Source organism: Capricornis sumatraensis, chromosome 2 (genome assembly GCF_032405125.1).
Source record: "Capricornis sumatraensis isolate serow.1 chromosome 2, serow.2, whole genome shotgun sequence".
Taxonomy (NCBI): Eukaryota; Metazoa; Chordata; class Mammalia; order Artiodactyla; family Bovidae; genus Capricornis; species Capricornis sumatraensis.
Genome location: NC_091070.1, coordinates 15,417,687 through 15,438,582, shown reverse-complemented (window position 1 = coordinate 15,438,582; position 20,896 = coordinate 15,417,687). Strand labels below are relative to the sequence as shown.

General features: G+C 41.4%; 1 protein-coding gene across 1 annotated transcript in view; it reads left to right on the top strand.

Annotated features, from left to right (window-relative positions):
• The window catches only part of GPATCH2L (G-patch domain containing 2 like), a 54,285-nt gene that overhangs the window by 19,677 nt on the left and 13,712 nt on the right, over positions 1–20,896 (top strand). Inside the window, exons 4-8 of the mRNA XM_068963896.1 lie at positions 3,434–3,610; positions 5,535–5,614; positions 8,331–8,398; positions 9,600–9,654; positions 11,536–11,621. Coding sequence (XP_068819997.1) covers positions 3,434–3,610; positions 5,535–5,614; positions 8,331–8,398; positions 9,600–9,654; positions 11,536–11,621 — 466 coding nt within the window. The remainder of the gene's footprint in view (positions 1–3,433; positions 3,611–5,534; positions 5,615–8,330; positions 8,399–9,599; positions 9,655–11,535; positions 11,622–20,896) is intronic.

Sequence of the window (20,896 nt, the reverse complement as noted above, 5' to 3'; positions counted from 1 at the left end):
AAAACCTTCCAATGACAAGAAATCCTTGGTATATTATGGAAGGTCATAGAATATTTTATAGCCCCAGCCTTTCCCTTTGTCTCTGCGTCTACTTCGCACATTCTGGTGATATTTACATGCTTAGAGTTCTCAGCACAAAGGTATGTTTCTTCCTGCTCTGTGTCTTTCCTTATGTTGGTCTCTCTGCCTTAAATCTCGTCTTTACCTTTCCTTGAATGGCTGGTCATCCTCCAAGACTGTCCTCATTTTGCTCCTCTAGGGCATATTTATGGACTACACCCGTGGATTTTTTTGCTCTCAACTTCTGGTTGGGTTTGGCTGTTTAGGAGGCAACAGTGGAAGTGTGTGTGTTTGGGGGAGGTGAATGAGATTGATTGTATCAGTCAAGTTTTTATTATGATAATACTGATTAGCAGCCCCTAGGTTTCAGTGGTTTATTGTTGGGTTGGCCAAACAGTCCGTTCAGGTTTTGCTGTAAGGTGCTATGGGAAAACCCGAACAAACTTTGTGGTCAATCCAGTACATTCATTTCTTGCTATGGGGCTGGGGCTTGGCTGTGGTTCAGCTGCTCTTGCCTGGGCTCAGCCTGTTTCCAAGCTTCAAGTTAGGTTTGTATCTACTCATTTTTTTCTTATTCTGGGACCTAGGCTAAAGGAGCAATGGCTCTGCGTTATATGGACTTCTCAGGGCAGAGGATGTGAATGCCAAGTGACCAAGCCAGATCATATATGAATATTTAAAGCTTTCTCTTGAATCACATCTGCTAATGTTCTACCCGAAGCCATTCGGATGACTGAGCCCCATGTCTGTGGGATGAAAAAGTGTGCTCTTCCTCAAGGGGTAGGCTCTGTGGAATCCCAGGGCAAAGGGCAAAGAGTGTGAATGTATCATTCTGTTACAAGGAGGCAGTGAAGAGATGGAAACAATAACGCAGGGCACTGCGTTGTATTAGAACCGTCCCTGATTCCCTTTCTCCTGGTTGCTCCTGTTTGTGTTCTTCTGCTGAAGGCTACTGCTCCTTTTTGCATCCTTCTCCTGTAACCACAGTTCTCTGTGTTCTGGTAACCATTCGTTCCCCTTGCTTCTCCAGGTCTAGGAATGGTAAAGACTCACTGCTCTCCTGGCTCTGGGATGCTTCAACATCCCTTTGGCTTCTCTTAATACTGTCTACATGTTTGTAAATAATCACTGAAGTCTCAAATACCCCATTTAAATGTACATGTTTCCTAAAGGGATTCTGATACAATCAGGGTACACATCATCTCCTAGAGAACCCTTAACTCTTTTTCTTTCCTTGAACTTACTGCTTTCTTCACTAACCGTATTTATTGTTAACAGATGCATGCCTTTTCCATGGAAGCTTTTCAGAGGCTGGAGTTTTGTTTTGTTTTGTTTTCCCTACCATAGTCGTAACACATTATCTGGCAAATAATAAGCTCTTAATAGTTATTGGGGAACACAGATAAGGGGGCCCTCTCCTTTCTCTTCCTGGAACAGAATTGTACACAGAACCTCAAATTATAAAACAACTAAACTCACTCTGGTTAAAGCAAGCTCCTAGAGGAGCAGCAGGTCAGAGCCTGACCCGCTCAGCCTCTCCCTTATTCTCTGGCAGCCCTCTTTTGAGGAGCTCCTGCATCAGGCAATTCTAGTGAACCAGGGTTGAAGACTACTGGGCTAAATGATGTCACAAGGGCCCTTCCAGTTCAGTGAGTCCCTTTTTGTATTATCAAAAATCTGGAGTGAATGCTTGAGAACCAAAACAAACAAAAAAATTCCCTTATAGTCTGCCATTTGTTTTTAGAAAATTATGATCTAGGTAAATATACTAATTAATATAAAGGGCCCAAGGAATGCTTATGAATAGGAAGGAATCACTGTATTGACTTGGAGTGAAACTAATCATTGTTAATTCTGATGCCTATCTTATATTCATTTTTTTTTTTTTTTTTGACTTTGAATCTGCATTTTGTAAGTGAAATGTGATGAGACAATGAAGCATGCGCTGAGGGCTTGAAATTTCAACTCCCTTGCCATCCTGCCTCCTGGTACCTCCTTGCCTCCCTGGAAGAGGTTCTCTGCCCCTGACTCCCCTGGTAATGGTTCTCCAAATGTGGTCTCCAGACCAGTTTAGCATCACCAGGGAACTTGTTAGAAATGTGCGTTCTTGGTCCTGTTTAGGCCAGAATCAGAAGTTTGGGCATTGCAGCCTAGCAGTCTGTGTTCCGGTAGCCCTTCCCCATCCTTCGGAAGCACACTAAAGGTTGAGAAACACTGTTTGAAAAACAGCTGTTGATGTTGTGTTTTTATAAAGGAATATTTGGAGCAGCTTCTTTAGTGGCTTCTTTTCCCTTTGAAAGATCCCTGCAGTGATTTAAGAGTTATCCTTAGTGATCCATGAATCTGATAGTTATGATTAACAGGTCTGAGCAGCTTCCTGAGATCCAGTACCCATCAGAGAATGAATGCAATGTGAACTCTTTAGATGTTCTAGTAATAATTTCCTTCATCCTTGCTGTTTTGGAAAGGGTGAGGGGTAGCAGACAGAAAGTTATCCATCTTACTCCTACTGGGCAAGAATAAGCCCTTTTGGAAATTGGGATGCTGTCATAGGAGTAGCTGGTAGAAAGAAGTGAACCAAGAGTCTGGCTGTATGGTTCTAGTCTTGACTTTGTCAGTAATTGAGTATGGCCTTGGGCAAATGGTGTAACTTCTCGACAAGCCTTGGGGGGTTATATTGTCTTTGTGGTTAGTGTTTTTTTTTCTGGTAGCTTGGGTTGCTACTGTCAAGATGATTTTCTGTCCAATTAATGAGGTATCAAGGAAGAAACAAGGTAAGAATATACATTCTTTATTCACCTATTATAAGAAATAACAGCAAGAAATACTGCAGAAGTAGCCAGTTTCGAATTGAGAAATAATTTGTGGGTTTTTAACCTCCAAGTTCATTTATGCCCCTTAGAATGGTACATGAGAGGCAGTTCATTTTTATGTTAAAGGCTTTGGAGTTATTCAGGCTTTGGATTCGTACCGTGGCTTCACCATTACTAACTCTATCTTGATTTTTCTGGGCTTTAGTTGCCTAATTGATAAGTTGAAGTTAGTGTAATGTTTGGAAGAGATAACAAATTTACAGGTTTTTTTAACATGGGTTCTGGTAGGTGGACAGGACTTAGTAATTGGTAACTTTTTTAGTTTTTACTATCAAAAGCTTCCCAGTGTGTTTCACTGTGACATTTATGTGGAACTAGTTTGATGTCCTGGTTTTTGTCATAATATGGATCAAGAAGTAGCAAACATTTTTTTTTTTTGTACTTTGACTTTGTTTTAAAAAATATAATCAAACCTATAGCACTGAGACATCATCTTCCCATTTGGCTTCTCTTAGAGCACGTTAAAAATTCAAGCTTATGACAGAATCTCTTTCCTTTAGGGGACGATGAGCAGAGTGATTGGTTCTATGAAGGAGAATGTGTCCCAGGATTCACTGTCCCTAATCTGCTGCCCAAGTGGGCTCCTGACCACTGCTCCGAGGTAGAGAGAATGGATTCTGGACTGGATAAACTTTCTGATTCCACATTCCTTTTACCTTCTCGACCAGCTCAAAGAGGTGAGTTCCGAGGAGACCAAAACACATTTCATACTTTTATGTTCTCTCTGGGGGGAGTCCACCCATGGCCAGCCTACTCATGCCTGTAAGCATGCATTGACTGTCTGAATTTTAGAACTAGGCCAGGGAGTTGTCCAGAAGGTTCAACGGTCAGTCTCAAAGCTTGAGGTTCTCTCCATTCTTACCTGAATCAATCCACGGAGACTCTCAGAATTTATATTAGCAGGGTATTCCTTCAGCTTGCTGTTGCCATCTGTGCCAGATCTAAGAAGCCTAGCAGTGTGTCACTGCTGCTTATCCTGTGAAACCGATGGGCTCCTGAGTGCCCAGTGGAAGCCTGAAATAGTGGATCTTGGAAGAGAACAGATTTCAGTAACAACATTCATAACAACAACAGGCGTAATGACATTTTTTTAAGTGGATGATTTTAAAATATTTAAAAAAATTTTTATTTTTATCATGTTATTATGGGCTTTAACACAAATGTGTACCCTTTCCCTGTGCTTTCCCAGTGATGATGATGTAACAAAGTGGAGTGGGTGGAGCCTAGGACAGGGGAAGGAAATGTGGGAATACTCTCTGGTACTGTCTTCCTAGCTCTGTGACTGGCAGTCACTTCATTCCCTTGGGGCATCAGAGTGATGACTTAGGATATCGTGACACTGAACAGTGTTGTTTCAGAGGTTTCTTTTAGCTCTATAAATTTATGATGAAAAGATCCCAGAAACCAAAAATCATCCAGTTTCCAAGTGTATGTTGAGCATCTGTTGGTGCAGCATTGCACTGAGAGTTGTGAATTCTTCTGCAGTGTTTTCGTTATGAATTTGGGTGATTGAAACGCCTTCTCAAAGCAGTTGGTTCTTGGTAAGGATGCCTGGCCAAGGCACATCATTTGATACCTTAATAGTTTTCATAAACACGTCAGTGACCATTTCTAAAAGTTCTTTATGGACCACTTAAAGCACATACAAATAAGCTAGACTAGAAAGAAGAAACTTTAAATGGCCTATAATCCCACACCCAGAGTCACTGATAATATTTTCATGTGGATTCTTCCAGTTGTCTCTTCTGTGTATAGAACATATACAGCAATTAGAAAAATGGGATTATATTATACATGCTATTTTTTAAAACCTGTTTCGTGAATTAGAATGTCTTTAAAAGAATTTTTTTTAATACTTTTGTTTGTTTATATTTTTGGCTGCGCTGGGTCTTCCCTGCTGTGTGGGTTTTTCTCTAGCTGTGGTGAGCAAGGGCTGCTCTTCATTGTGGTGCACAGGCTTCTCCTTGCTGTGGCTTCTCTTGTTGTCTTGTTGCAGAACATGGGCTTTAGGGCACGTCAGCCTCAGTTGTTGCGGCACGTGGGCTCAGGATTTGCAGATTGTGGGCTCTCGAGCTCAGGTTCAATAGTTGTGACACACAGGCTCAGTTGCTTTGCAGCCCAGGGGATCTTCCTGGACCAGGGATTGAACCCGTGTCTCTTGTACCAGCAAGCGATTTCTTTTACCACTGAGCCACCAGGGAAGCCCCTGAGTTAGAATGTTTTTGAGATGATAGCTAACATTTAATTTGTAATTAGAAATTGTTGATAATACCTTATGTTTGTGTAGTGTTTTCAGTTTATAAAGTACCTTCCATGTGCTGTTTCATGGAGTCTTGAAGTCCTGTAAAAGAGGACTGAGCAAATGATTGTTCCCTTTTTATAAACAAGGATGCCTAGGTCACAGGTAAATGACATGCCTAAGATCATACCACTGGTGACAAAGACAAAGGAATAGTGAATCCTTGGCAGATAGTTTAATGATACTAGTTTAAGGGTCAATCTAGCAAGATCCCAGGTGGAAGGCCTTTGTGTACTAAAAGCATATCACTGCTAATGAATCTTGTGCATTCAGTTACTGAGGTCTGTCTTCTTTTTATTTAGGGTACCACGCTCGCTTTAATCGTCTGCCTGGAGCTGCAGCTCGATGCCTCAGAAAAGGGCGAAGAAGGCTTGTGGGGAAGGTGATAGCTCTCACTGTTTCCTGGGCTCACTGGGAGGATAATATATTCCCCAAGAGATTTGTATCCTATTGGTAATCAAAGGTGCCGAAGACCTCCCTGGGGTTAATTAAACCAGATGTATTTTGCACATTCACAGGAGTGAACATTATATAGGACATGAGTGGATACATACATGAAAGATGAAGCTTGATTCATACAGAAGTTCTGACAAAGCAAACACTGTCGTGGCAGTGGTGGTGGTCTGTAAACCCAGAGGCCCGCTCTCTGTCCCTTCTCCTCTTTTGATTATATTGTTATTGTAGAAGTTGAAATGCTCTTGGCTTCTTTATGACTCCTCTTGAATTCACGAATGCTTCTTTTGTTCTAACTTTGGTCTTTTATTCTAATTCATTAAAAAAAAAAAATGGGAAGCAAGACCTGTTACCAGATTCCAAAAGTCCCTCCTTGGCCATAAGGGAGGACTCTCTGCCATTTACTCAGTTCTCCCTTTGCCAGAGCTCTGCTAGGCACTCGGTTCATTTATTCCTCCCAAAACTCTTGTTAAGAAGGTGATGTTTTCTTTAAAGAATGAGGAAAATGGGTTCAAAGGTATTAAGGAATGTCTGATGTTATCCAGATAGAAGTGGCAAAACACAGAGAATTGAACCCAGGTCTACTTCTCTTTTATCGTTTTAAATTTAAATTTAATTAATTACTTATTTTTCACTCTGGCTTTGAGATTGAAAATAAGGCTGAGGCTGAATACCAGTCAGAGAAGATTGTGGTGGAGAAAGAATAAGGGTGGGAGAGGCATTTTTAGAGCATTAATATGTTTGTTCATTCAATAAGTGTCTAGAGTGCCTGAGTGTGGCAGGCCCTATGCCCAACCAGGTAGGTAGTGATCAGAGCTACAGTCTTCCTGCCTTAAGGGAGCTGCTGTTTATATAGGTTAATCAGAGGACTGTTTTCTGCAAAAGAAATGAGTCTGTTTATTTTCAGATGAATTCATATTTTTATCTGCCTTTAAATTCCATTTCATATCTCTAATTAGAAAAATATTTGATTATTGGAAGAATACCTTTTCTTTTGGATTACTCATTTTATAGGCAACACAGTGCTGCATTTGCTATTGTGGTAGCTTATTCTAACAGGACAGCTAGCAGGTAGGAATACATGGAATGGAGGGAGGCCCCAGGATGTTGGCAGTGGGGAAGAGAGCAATGGTCTGACTTTTTTTCTTGATTGGTTAGGCTTGACACATAGTGTTCTCCCTAACACCTACCTTATTTTGTTTCAGCTCTTATAAAATAAGAGCCTTCCACGCCCATGGAAGTAAATAATTTCAAACTGGAGGACCCCCTTTAGCTTGCCTGTAAGGAAAGTAGGGCCTGTTGGATGTGTCTGTAATGATTTCAAATGAATAGGATAATATTTACTTGGTTAATTCATCTTCATCACCTTAAAGGGATATTTGTCATTTCTAGCAGAGGTCACTGTTCTGCCCCCCTTCTTCTCCCTCCCCTATCTCTCTCCTCTTTTTCTAAATTGTAATCATAAATAATGAGTTTCATTCACAGCTCCCTGCCAGCGAGCTGCTAATTACGCAAAGTACTGCTTGTAATTTACACAGTAATAAACTGTAAATTTAAACATTACGGCACTTTAAGTTAATAATTTTTCTGCTGTAACAAATAGCTCATTTTTCACCTATCTTTTCTCTTGGCCCCATTACCATGGTTGTGTCTGTGACCAAGAGGCGTAGGTGTAAGGAGTGAAAAATAGGAAGAATGAGAAGCCTTTTCATTTAGCTCCACTCCCACCCAAAATCTGACCTCCAAGTTAATTTTTCTACAGCCAGTTCTACTGAAATGTGTACCCTCATATTTAGGCTAATCCACACACAGATGAATACAGATAACAGTGTTTGCCCAGAAACAAATGTGTTTGAGTAACAGGCTTGACATTTTTGACATTCATGCCCATGACTTATGCTCTTTCATCTTAACACGTCCTCATATGCGTGTAACTCTTGCTCATGTACTGTCAATACGCTTGCCCAAGTTCTGTGATAGTCACTGTAAATGTACTCAAGTTAAATGAAGGGTGAGTGCCTTCTGCCATTTTCCAGTTTTTTTGAGATTAGTTTCTGAATTGCTTGTGTTATGGGTATGATTTTGTATTACAATCTTGAGGACCACTAATTTATGAACCAGTTTATACAAACTTGTATTTTTACTTTAGGAGATGATGTTTAACAGACAAAATACAGGATGACAATTTTTGTAAGTTACAGAAATCTTTTGACGTGTATACATTTAGTCAGTAGATGCTTAGGTGTTCCTAGTGAGGACTCCGTAAATGTCACATTATGAAGGCTGTTGAGGCTATACGTGAATGACTCTAGGAATCTTGGTGTGCTGGCCTGTTAAAAATTAGCTGCTGTTGGATTTTTTAAAAAACTCTTTCTATTTTGACACTTTTTAATAAGTCCAGGAGGTATATTAAAATGCTATACACAGTTTTAAAAAAAGACTTTTTCTGAGCACTAAAGAAAACTAAGTCTAGAATAACATGCAATACTTTCACAGTAGAGTTCCGCAAAAAGCTGTCTAGTTGCTGTTGGATTTTAAGATTGATATCTGACGTGTGCTTTGGGGTTGCTGGTATAATCATGGGGAAGCGTGAGTTTGGTGACAGATCATACTTAATGCTTGTTTTATCTTCTTTGCCTTTTCAGGAGTCCAGCATAAGTAATCTGGGTACTGAGAGGATAGGCCACCTCATCAGTGACCCTCGGCAGAAAGAGTAAGTGCTTCTGTATTTACCGGTGCCCTCCTAGCCTGTTCCTTGGAGGAGACCGCACAAGAACGTTTTAAGAAGAAACCTGGAAATTCTGTTGTAGAGCTGAGTGAGGTCATCTTAAAGATTGGTACTTTATAACATGGCTGACATGCTAAGTTCATGAGAGTGATTGTTTTTTCCTTTTTAGACTAGTTTTTATTTCTTTGCATTTTATGTCTCTAGATGCTACATTGTGAAAGTAGCCTCTAATGAGAATGTTGTATTTTAAATCAGTTTTTCCATCTCTTAAAATTTTTTTTGTTCAAAATGTGTGGTTGCTTCTGTATCCTCTTCTGTATGCACTTCCCATTTTTAGACCTCTAGACAAAGAAGTATCTTTTTGTTCTAACTGCTGTGATGAGTGCTGCTGGAGAGCCTGTGTGTAGCCCTAGAAGAATCGTCTGCCTTTTCTTGTGACAGCTCTGCCCCTGACACGACTGGCTCTTTGGTGTCGCTAGTTTGTGTCGTGGTCAGTGTCCAATCGTTACCCCGTATCCTTTCAGCCTGGTTGGTTGTTATGAAATTGACAAGATGTGGTCTGTGTCCCTGTTGAACTGGGATCCTGTTCTCACCGCACAGCTGAGAATGTGTTGGTTTCACACCATCGTCTTGAGTTGTTTTAGTGCCCAGTCTTCTGTATTCTGACTTTTTACTTTGAAGAGTCATTTTTTGCAAAAAAAAAAAAAAAAAGTTCATACGCATTTAACATCTCCTTTTCTCCTCTGATTCTGTTATTTTTTCTCATTTCTTTTTTCTTCACTTCATTAATCCAATATCTTTTCTATCTTCTCGTCTCTAATAATGTTCCTGCCACTTCTTTGACTTCCCTGGTGGCTCAGACGGTAAAGCATCTGCCTACAATGCGGGAGACCCGGGTTTGATCCCTGGGTCAGGAAGATCCCCTGGAGAAGGAAGTGGCAGCCCACTCCAGTACTCTTGCCTGGAAAGCCCCGTGGTCGGAGGAGCCTGGTTGGCTACTGTCCATGGGGTCGCAAAGAGTCGGACACGACTGGACGACTCCACTCACCACTTCTTTTATTGTTTTCTCTCCTCTTATTCCCTCCCTCTCTCTAGTTTCTGGTTACCATCAGCTGGGAAAAGAGAACGAAATCAGGTAAGATTATTTTTCTTTGTCATCTTTATCATTTGATTTCCTTTTCTTTAGAAAGAATAAAGCCCTGGCTTCTGATTTTCCTCACATTTCTGCTTGTGCACATGAGGTAAGGTTCCTGTTCCTTACGTTATTCTGATTTTCTTGGGGAACTGTTTTCCGAAAATACCTTAGTCTTCAGTAATAAGAACAAGAGCCAGTTCCCCTTTTTAGGTTCAGTTGTGCTCTTTGGTTTATTACTTTTAACATATTTCATAGGAATCCAGGTTTTATTCTGGTTTTGAACTTTGCAGTAAAAAATCAGAATGAACTTCATTTGCCTATTTTTCAGTTCAGTATTAGCATCCCACGCTGAGAAATGCAATGCTGAATCCTAAACACAAGAAGCAGAGGAAGGTAGAGCCTCTTCGGGTGAAATGGGGTTGAGGCCTTTGAGCCTCTTACTCTTTTCTCTAGCTACCCCTGAGGAGGCCCTTGGCATATCTAGGCCTTTATAAGGGTCCTAATTTTAAAATTGCTGACAGTGGCTCTCATTGTGTTCCCTGAATGTCCTAGCCTTTTGTGTTTTGTTGGGAGAGAGTTTGCTTCTTCTTCATGATTAGTTGTAAAATAGATGAATACTGATAGGTGTTTTGTTTTTTCTGCTTATTATCTTATTAATAAGTTGGTAATACGTTTTAGACTTGGCATTTTCGTCTTGAAGTTACTATTTCAAAATGAACTAGAACAGTGACAGACCTAACTGGTATGAATTTATATGATTTTAGATGGCATGTGGATACACAGTTTTTACTTTAGTTACAATAATTTATATTAGAAAAATGTAATCATTTTATCAAACTCGTTATTTCACAGAAATATAGTGATGACAATGCCGAGTAAAACTTAATATGAAGGAAAATAGAAGGTAGAGCAGGTGACCGGAAGATAGTCGTTAAGGTGGAATGTGAGAGAGTGCAGTTTGGGGAGTGCTACGCTAGAGTGTTAATGGTATTTGCATCAGAATCTAAAGGCAGAGAGACCTGTGATGATCATCTCATCCAGATCTGTTACTTTACAGATGAGATGGATCATCTACAAACGAGGTTTAAACCATTTGCCCAGTCACACAGCACTGGGACTGGAAGCTCTATGACAGACAGCTGCCTGATTCCTGTACTTTCGAAGTTCTTTTGAAATTATTAACACCATTCACTGTTCTTCTAGTATTCATGTATATTTATTTCTGAAATGTGGGGGGAGGAGTATTTATTGCAGAAAAAAATCCAAAGAAGACTAGCCAACATAAAGTGAGATGCTTGTATATAGTGTCCCAATGGATCCTTACAGCCCCCTTTTGAGGTGAATAGTGTTTTACAGATGAGACTGAAATTACTTTCTAAACCAAAAGCGGTATTTTATGTAGCCCTCACAGTAATCCCACGAAATAGGTAAGACAGATAGTGATACATCTGTTTTACAGATGAGGATGGTAAAGCCCAAAGAGCTTTTGTAGTTTTTACCATATGACAGCTCAGTGGTAGGCTGGAACTAAACGTTGGATATTCTAATTCTTAACCTAGTTCTGTTTCCACTACACTGCTGCTGGTTTGTGCTAACCAGTTATTCACTGGAAACATCTGCCAGGATAAGGACAAGGTAATTTCATGCTGGTATTCTTGGGAACAAGGGCTGAAAATCAGTAGGCATAAGTTCCCTTTATGTCTGTTAGAAAGTACTGTATTCTGCCACTTAAGTAATTATTATGTATCGGAAGTTTTTGAAAAATTGCTGCTTACCAAGGAAGAGTCTGTTTTTGAGGCTGGCTAGATTAGTTACGCTACATTTGTGGGTACACTGTTGACTGTGCACAAATTGATTGAACGGTGTCTGTGGTATGACAGGAGAGTTGAAAAGTCAAAGGGGAAAAGTTAGCAAGTAGCAGGTAGCCCTTTAGGATCAGGTCTGTTTCATGTAAGCCTTACTGAAATAATCTCATTTACTCCTGCAGTTTAATCCTCTCTCTCCCCTTTACTCCCTGGATGTTCTTGCTGACGCTTCTCACCGAAGATGTTCACCAGCACACTGCTCTGCCAGGTAATTGTGTCCTAGTGACTGACTTTTCCAGATGATACTATTGGCCTTTTATAAACCTTTTCAGATTAAAGTATGTTAGTGTATACTGTCCACTTTGATCTCTCAACAACTTTTTGAGGTCAGGAGTTGTTTTAGAGAGGCAGGAACTGAGGCAGAGTGTTGAAGTATCTTTCCTGTGGTCCCATGGCTTACTGTCTGATTTAAAACCTCAGGTTTGATCTAAGTTCTGCCTCATCCTCTGTGATCTGACTCCTGCCTTCTCGTCCAGCCTCCTCTCATAGACTGCTTCCTCCTCACCGAAGGAGACGTCCAGCTGTGCCTGGGAGCTCTGTTTTATTCTTCAGATTCACAACTCTTTCCTGCCGCTGAACCTTCGCACGCGTTCCCTCGGCTGGACTGCTGTCTTAGAGCTCTTCCCGCGGTTGGCTCTTTCTCACCCCAGCTGGGGCCGCCTCCTCTGGGAGGGCCCCTTCGGGCTATCCTGTGTGAAAGCGCCTGCCTGCACCTCTCACCGCTCGTTATCTCTCTCTTTCCTTTAGAGCTTTAATTACAGTCTGTAATGGCTTTATTGTTGTTTTGTTTTTCTTCTTACTTTCCCCCTTGTCTCTCACTAGACTATAAGCTTCAGAGTGCTGGGACCTTGTCCGTCCCTCACGCCTAACACAGTGTCTGGCGCTTACGGGGCATTCAGTATGAATTTGTCAGGATAAATCCTGCACTTGCATAGCAGAATGAAATCAGTGCCTCTGAATATACATTCTCTCAAGTTGGGTGAATGCAAAGTAAATATGGTTTCTATGATGGCATGCCCTAGCGGGTTATTGCGTACAAGGAGCAGCTAATAGGCTGAACCATAGAACCTTTATTATTTCTCGTGGCACAAAGAATTTCTTTCCAAGGTTCCAATGATTTTTTTTTTCTTTATTCTTCCTAACACATTGTTAAATGGATATATTCATAGATTTGGGGGGCAGGCTGCACAAAGAAATGATTTTTTTCATGGATATAGTTAGGATATTTGCTATGGCCTATAATAATGAGCTCTGCACTGTAACCGCCTTCCTGACCTTCTACTGGAAAAGTAATATTTCAGTAGGAAAAACTTTTGAAAAGAGAGACTGAAATTAGGGGATATTAGTAAACTACTGTAAAGCCTTTTCTTAGCCACATGCTATTTAGCCATCATTCATTCATCATTTGCTGATTCCTTACTATGTGCTTTCCTGGAAAGCCTTCCTTGGTGACTCAGATGGTAAAGAATCTGCCTGCAATGCAGGAGATCCGGGTTCAATCCCTGGGTGGGACAGATTCCCTGGAGAAGGGAATGGCAACCCACTCCAGTATCCTTGCCTGGAAAATCCCACGGACAAAGGAGCCTGGTGGGCTATAGTCCCTGGGGTTGCAAAGAGTCTGTCACAACTGAGTGACTCACACTTTCACTTCCTTTCACTTTACTATGTGCCAGGTACTTTGTTTAAACATTTAATACTATCCTAAAGGAGCTTATATCCTCATGGGAGCCTCAGGTGTGGAAATGGACAACTACAGTTAGGAATGACAGGTACCTAAATGTGTGCACCGGAGTGATAGCAACTCAGAAGAGCGGCTCCTAACTCAGGCTCAGGGAGCTTCTCTTAGAGGTGGTAGTGCTCAGGCTGTCTTGGAAAATGAAATTTCAGTCCATGGGAAAGCAGTCCTCCAGCTACGTGTCTTAATACCAGATAAAATAATGTCCACGTGTGCTCTTTAGGAAGACTCTGAGTAGCACCATGTCATGTCGGATACTGCAGGTGGATCATTTGTCCTCCCCCCTCACTTCTGCTGCCTTGAGCTGTGCTGAGATTGGCATATCCATGCTTTTGTCCGGTTTCCTGCTGCCTTTAAGGCCTCGTCCTGGTTGGAGTGGGTGTGAGCTTCATGTTTCTTTGTGCATCTCATTATTCACATCATTATCTTTGTTCTCTTACCGGCCGTGCTTGTGGCCAGACTTGGAAACGTAAGGAAGCCGAGGCTGAGCTTCTGGTGCACTCAGCTCTGTGGAAATAGCGCTTATTGCTTCCGACTATTGCTGAAGCAGGATGAGAGAGTGTGGACACTTACAGCTCATCCTTGTCCTGCCTGGCGTCATTCCTGGGTCAGTGGACACAAAGCGGGGTTGCAAACATGAAGGATCTTTGGGGCACGGGAAGAACATTTTTAAACTTACATTTATTTATTATTTTATCCTTAAAAAAATTTTTTTTAAGTTATACATATATTAATTAGTCTAGCAGCACATATTTTTGTTTTATGTGTACGTATTACATATAAAGGAGTGTTCAGATTTTTTTACTGATGAGGGCACACGAGCAATAAAGTTTGGGAAACCCCGATCTGTGGGAAATAGTCAGCACAAGTGACCTCCACAGATTTTAGGAAATGTGGGTGATGAGACACTTCCCTCGGGGCTCCCTGTTTTCCTTAATAGTGAGGTCCCTGCCCGGCAAGGGGTCAGCAGAGAAGGAGCAGCCTAGCTCCAGTGTGGCTGACGGATGCTATCGGATTCAGAAGTGGATGGTGGGCTTTGCAAAGGGTGGACCATTTAACAAAACCTGGCACCTAGGGAAGGACTGTTAGAGAGCAGTGGTGGTAGCGAAGAGGCAGGTGAATGACCATATTAAAAACTGTTTCGAATGGAAATTTTGTCTTCTTCTTGTTCCATTTTATTTGCCATAAAGATTCCTTTCAAAGCATCTGGGCAGCATTGGGAATTTCACACCCATCATTAGAACGATTTGTGCGCCTGCGTGTGGTGACTATGTTATCATTAGCGGTATAATTTTATTTTGCGAAGAGAGAAGTGTTTCCTGTTTTATCACAGCTTTCCCCGAGGAGGCCTGGTGTATTAATTTGCTGTATTGCCTCCTGGCTGTTCCCAGGCTGTTTTTCCTCTTCATCATGGAATTTTTAATGGCCCTACTGCCTCTTGGGAAGCATGTGAGGAAGAGTTCCTCGGGGAGTGCTTCCCTTTTTTCACATGCCTATAATTACTCTCCTGTAAGAGCACAAAGAGTTTGATGATCATGCCTGGACTGTGAAGGTTTCCTCCTGTCGTTACTGAGCTGAGGCTGCTTCCTGCCTGGATGGGACCAGTTCAACTCCCCCCAAAACCCTCAGCTGCGAGAGAGGGGTTCAAGCTCCTCCTCACTGCTAGAGCCTTCTCCAAGTGAGGCTTGGGGACCGCTGGGGGGTAGTGAGTGGCCTCAAGGTACTCACTTGTTTAGCATTCCACTGCCATAAACAAGACATAATGGGGGCATGATTTTAAGAGAAATGTGATTAATGTGTCATTTTAATACCGCCCAGATGGCAGATGCAGTGAGAGCGAACCTTTGTGGTCTTTATACCACCTAATTCATTTGTGGGCTAAGAGGTTTTCAGAAATACCACCCTAGAAATACTGAAGTTTTCTGGTTTTCAACCCTGGCTGTACTTTTGAATCACCTGAGAAGCTTTAAAAAGAAAAAAAAAGTATATCCAGGCTGGTCCCCCACTTTGCAAGATTCTGATTTAATTGGCCTGGGATGAGGCCCAGGCATTGGCAGTATTTTGGAGCTCCCAGGTGTCTCTAACATGCAGCCAGGATTGGGAACTATTGCCCTAAAGGCATATGGTTTTAGAACTGGTGCTTTGTAATTTACTTAACAGGAAAGCCCATTTCATAATTGGCCTGTGCTTGGATGTTGTGAGCACAGTTCTGTACGGAAGGGACCATTCTGGGCTTCTCTTAGCCTTGGAGAACTGCTGCAGGGGAGGGGGAGAGCAGTAGGTCCAATACTTAGTGGTGGGCAGATGGGCAGAGCTGATGGGTGACTGTGTGAGTAGCGGGACCGTGGGCAGGGGATATAGGGATAAACTTCGGAAGCCAGCTGTTGGGGTTGGGTTGTTCGGTTGCTGGTGTTGGGCTGTTGCTATTAAAGTAGTGAAACCGGGTGCTGGTGTTGAGAGTTGCTGCTGCTCAGACAGCAGATGGTGTGATTGGTGTTCTGGTAGAAGCGCTGGTGTTGCTGTCAAGGACACAGTCCCAGAATGGCAATAAGGAACCAGTGCTGTAGGCAGCTTTTTCCAAAATGAGAGATTTATTGATTGAAAGGTAGTTGTTTTTTTTTTAAACCATTATTGTCTTAGAGAACCATAACTGGAACTTATAAATTGCTACATCTCTTTGTATGATGCACAAGTCGCCAGTTGTAGTTTTTGAATATCTTGCGGCAGTTTTGAGTTTCTTCAACTTTCCTGATCTTTCCTCTACTTTCAGTGATCACTTTGTAGTATATCACCATTTCTTTTATTCTTTCTTTTAAGTTTTTAATCTCATATTAGTTTGAGGCAGACTCAGATAAGAGTCTTGGCTTTTACCTGGGCAAAAGAATTAACCTCCCCATACTTCAATTTCCTCACCTTGAAAATGAAAATATCAATATTTTGGGGGCTGGTCCAGGATCAAAATGAAATAATATACTTGTATATTTAGCATACTGGTAGCTAATACTTATTTTTGTTATATAGTTAACTACACTACCCTGTTCTAAGGATAACTGCAGTTTTACAAAAGTTGAGTTGGTTTCCAGAGTCATTTGCTAATGAGTATTTAGTATAGATTCTTGAGGTGTTTAAAATGGCCCCAAGTGGACTATAAGAGAAGACATTTGGGTGCTTGGGTGAAAGAGAGAGAGACCTTCCTGTTAGTTGAAATATGATAGGCTGACTCATTGTAATTCATTTTATCTATTCACAAATGCTGTGATCTGCATATCAGAGTTGTGTGCCCAGCTGGCTGTGCCACTTGACAAGGAGTTTCAAAGAGCAAAAAGAAGACTCAATTCATGCTATTAATTTTGACCTTTGGAGCCATAGTAAACAGCCTCAGGTTTTACCTCGGGGCTTGGGGGAAGGAACCTTTTACTAGTCCTCTATCTGCTGGGGATGCTGTGATGCACAGCAGCTCTCGCTCACCTCTTTTAGTGCTTGGTTTTGGTCATGTGTTAGGAAATGTTTGTGCTGTAACGTTGTCCATAAGGCTGCCCACTCCTACCGGGATGTCTCATTCTATAGTGCACAGTTCTGGAATCTTGTCCTCCGTCGGACAGTCTCATTTATAGCAGCTCTCAGCCAGCTGGCATCTTACTGCCAGGTATGGAATGATGAAAGCATTTTCTCTCTCTCTTGTTTTGCTACTGTAATATACCCATCCTTCCAACGGATAGGGAACTGTTGTGCTCCTTTGGGTGGCATGAGACAGCTTCATGATATGCCAGCCTTTGCCCAGCAAAGGGAAGTAAGTAGATTACAGAGAATGTTCAGGTGCTGGCGAGCAGTTTGTCACAAACTGCTGAGGGTTTGGTTTGAGTGAAAACACGAGTGGGATTGCCAGGATCTCTTCCTAAAACCTCTTTTGTGTCCTCTGATCGGGAGGTGGTTTTCTCTCCTCCCTGCGACACTCCTGTTTCTAGTGTCTTAGGCCTGGATCCTGTCATATGTGCAAGTCTGTGAAGATACATTTCCCCGACCGGGTGTTTAATAAATGTCGCTTAACCCTGAAGGGAAAGTCACACGTGAAGAGCGGGCCTGTACTCCTTAGGTTTGTTTACTCCTCTTTTCCCTCATGCTCCCCTCTCACTTTCCTTGCTCCTTGATTACAGCTCAGTGTCTTGTGACACCTGTTAGTTCTTTATGCGTCGGCCTCCCTCCCTCTGCTGTGAGCTCCTGGTGGATGGGCCCTTGGCTCAGTCATTTTGTGTATAACCTCTACACCCAGCACAGTGTAGGCCTCCATAAATTTTTGTTAAAAATAATTGAGGTGAATAGATGAGTAATTAAGGAGAATAATTGGAATATATGATGTATATGACCTTTGGTCCTTAGAAATATCAATAGTTTTTCCCTGATGTTACTTATTTGTGTGTTTTAAAGGAAAAGTACAGAAAATAAATATCTTTTAAAAATAAATTTTATTTTTATTTCATCCCCAAACATGAACTTTTCAATGAGTTTTAAAAATGAGTGCTTTTTGAAGGTGAACCATTCCTTAAAAATTAGCTTGCTGTTGACAGAAGAAGACTGTTTCCTTTCCTTAGGAATGACTTTAAACATCTTTGTTCTAAATCTAAAGCAGTCACTTCAGTTATTTATTTATTTTTTGCCAACATTGGTTCTATTAAACATGCATGTATTTCTCAAAGTAAGTTTTTCTTCCCCTAAAAGTACATTCCTGCCCCAAGGACATAGTGACCTGCCCAGTTTCCTAAGTAACACTGCAGTTTTAACAACTCACCTGATCTTTTTAGTTACCTGCAGTAAAAAATAAAATAGACGTGTTGTGTTTACGTGTGAATATACAGAATACTCTTTCAATTAATTTTTAATCTTCAACATTCACCTTCACAGTTACAATGTGAATTCAGTGATTTTTTTTTTTCCTGAAGTAAGAATTTGTAAAGAGTGTATTTAATGTTTTTAATGTTCATTCCACCCCCACCGCCCCCAGATCCTTTAAGCAAATGCTGCTGAATGTGATGGTTTAGGAGAAGTACTGACCCAGCACTCACGCTGTGAAGGAAATAGTGCCCGAAGAATACTGAGGCCCAGATTAGACGAAACAGAACGAACGTAGCCTGTCTTTTCTCTGGGTTAATTGCTTGCATGCTGGGGAATAATAAATATATTTTTCATCTACATTTATATTCATTTAGTTACTCTGTTATTCTTTAAGTTAAATATTTAGATCTATTTTATGGACTAGCTTGGCCTTGGGAGTTTCTTTGTTTTTGTTTTTTTTTTAGCTCAGTAATTTTCACAGTAGGTAGAAGCTTATCAGAATTACCTGAGGTAGAATTTCAAAATAAACATATTATAGATTCTTCTTCCATCCCTGCATGGTGGGAGATGTGTATTTTGTAAAAGCTCCTGACATGATTCTGTTAACCATATGTCACTTCAGTTGAGAAGGAGTTTTAACTTGGTGGTGGCTTTAGCTTAACTAGTACTTAGCCTTTTTTTTTGCCTCTGCACAACTGAAAGATCCGCTCCCTCCTCGCACAGTACATGGTTCACTGTACAAGAGCAACTTTCACTGCTCTTTAAAAGGAAAAAAAAAAAGAGTTAAAATTAAAAAAAGAAATGTAGTTAAATTTTCTGCCACTCAGTGGATAAGGATCGGGGTCTGCGTGCCAGGAGAAGGGGAAGCCCACGCCGTTCCCCGGCCCTTTGTGATGCCTCCTCACCTGAGTTTTGGCCCGCTTCAGTTTCTGTCTTGGGAGACAGCGGCGTTGTCAGAGTGAAAACAACACAGTATTTGTTGTTGTTACTCAGCCCTAAATTGTGAAGTTATTCTTCCTCTTATGAAATGACTCTCCAACCTGGAAATGGTCTTAAGAGAAATGTTTTAAGAGGGAAGGAGCACTAAGCTGAATTTTAGGAGTGAGCATGGCGTCTCTTTAGGCCTGCCTCGGCTCCTTTCTATACAGGTTCTGTAACCGTGAAAGCTGTGCTTCTGGAAGTGGCCCAGGCTATAAAGTCCGTTCGGGAAGAGACTGTTTCGTTCACCACCATATCATCTCCCCCACCAGGTAGAAACTCAGTGAACAGTGAAAGGAGCAAAACTCCCCTCCTGAGTAGAAAGGAAATAGTCCACACAGAACTACATACTTTTATGACAAAATAAGGTTATTGACTTACTCAGCCGTGTTGTCTGGTTTCAGAAAGCCTCCAGTTCTTTCCTAAGAGGAATTTATGAATTTTGAAGGTGTAACAATTAGGAGTGGGAATGGGATGGTAGAAGTAGACTGTTTGCTGCAGAGAAGTGGCAGGGTGAAGGCTTTAGCAGTCGGAAGTCATTTAACGTAGGGACAGTTAACCCCGAAGCCCTCAACATCGCTGAGCAGAGACCAGTTGCGGGGAGACCCAGGAAGCAAGGCCCAGGGGGCAGGTGGTGCAAGGACCACCTGGAGCACACAGCAGCCTCCTCAGGATGCTGCACTATATAGTGCAGTGGGTAACTATGTGTAGAAGAGTAGGCAAGTAATACTTATTTTCATTTTACTAAAATAAGCATTTAAAAAACCATTGCCTTTCCATTTAAAATGGTTTAAAATGCAAACATTTTTATTCCAAAATGTGTCATTCCTTGAAAATGTGGGATAAATGTTACGCTAGGACTAGGTCCATAAAGAGTGATAATATGTGCCCTCAGCCATCTTCTTGACATATATCAAGCGCACAGAGCTGTGAAATGATGGATGGTGTGTAAATAAAAGGCAGTATTTGTTTTGTTTAGCTCAAGTTGATACTTTAAGAATTACTACCTTAAAACCCTTTTGAGTGTTTTTCTTATGAATGTTATTTTGTATCTGTCAAAACTTAGCATTTCATAAACATTGACCTTGAAGAAGCAGTAGTTTTTAATTAAATTTTTATTGAAGGATAATATACTTACAGAGAAGTGTACGAAGAAATACACACCTGATGAATTTTCATGAAGCTACATCCAAGTAAACCCAGTATCTAGATGCAGAAATGGAACATTCCCAGAAAGAATCCTGCAAGTTGCCTAAGCCTTTTCTAGCGGCTGTCCCTCCTCTTCCACTAGCCGCAGCTCAAGGGTAGCCACGGTCTTGATGTCTAATAACATTATTCAGTTTGAAGAAATGGGGTTAACGTTTAATCTGAAACGTTTTAGTGAGTCCTTTAGTGAGCTTAAGGTAAAGAAGAAGGGAGCATGGCTGTAAACTGTTTCCCTTTGCTTGACTTTTCTCTTTCTCTAGGTCTTTAGGAGAAGCATGATTGAGCTGGGCTTCCCCGGTGGCTTGGCTGGTAAAGAATCTGCCTGCAATGTGGGAGACTTGGGTTCAATCCCTGGGTTGGGAACATCCCCTGGAGAAGGGAACAGCTACCCATTCCGGTATTCTGGCCTGGAGAAGTCCATGGGCAAAGAGTCAGATAAGACTGAGAGACTTTCACTTTCACTTTTGATTGAACTAGAACAAAGAAAGGGCTTGGATAGTATTTATTTAAGCACCTTGCTTGTGGAAAAAATGGAAGCTCTGTTCTGTACATTTCCCTGTTTTGAGGAGAAACAAAATTTGTAGTTTCACCTTCTTTTCTGCCTGTGTCTTTGACTTCAAAGGCAGTTAATACCTCTACATTTAGACCTGTCTGTCCCTGACATTCTGTCTTATGTGCGTCTTATTATTGAATCAGCACGCCGATTTAGACTTATCCCCAGAACTCCGTAAGGT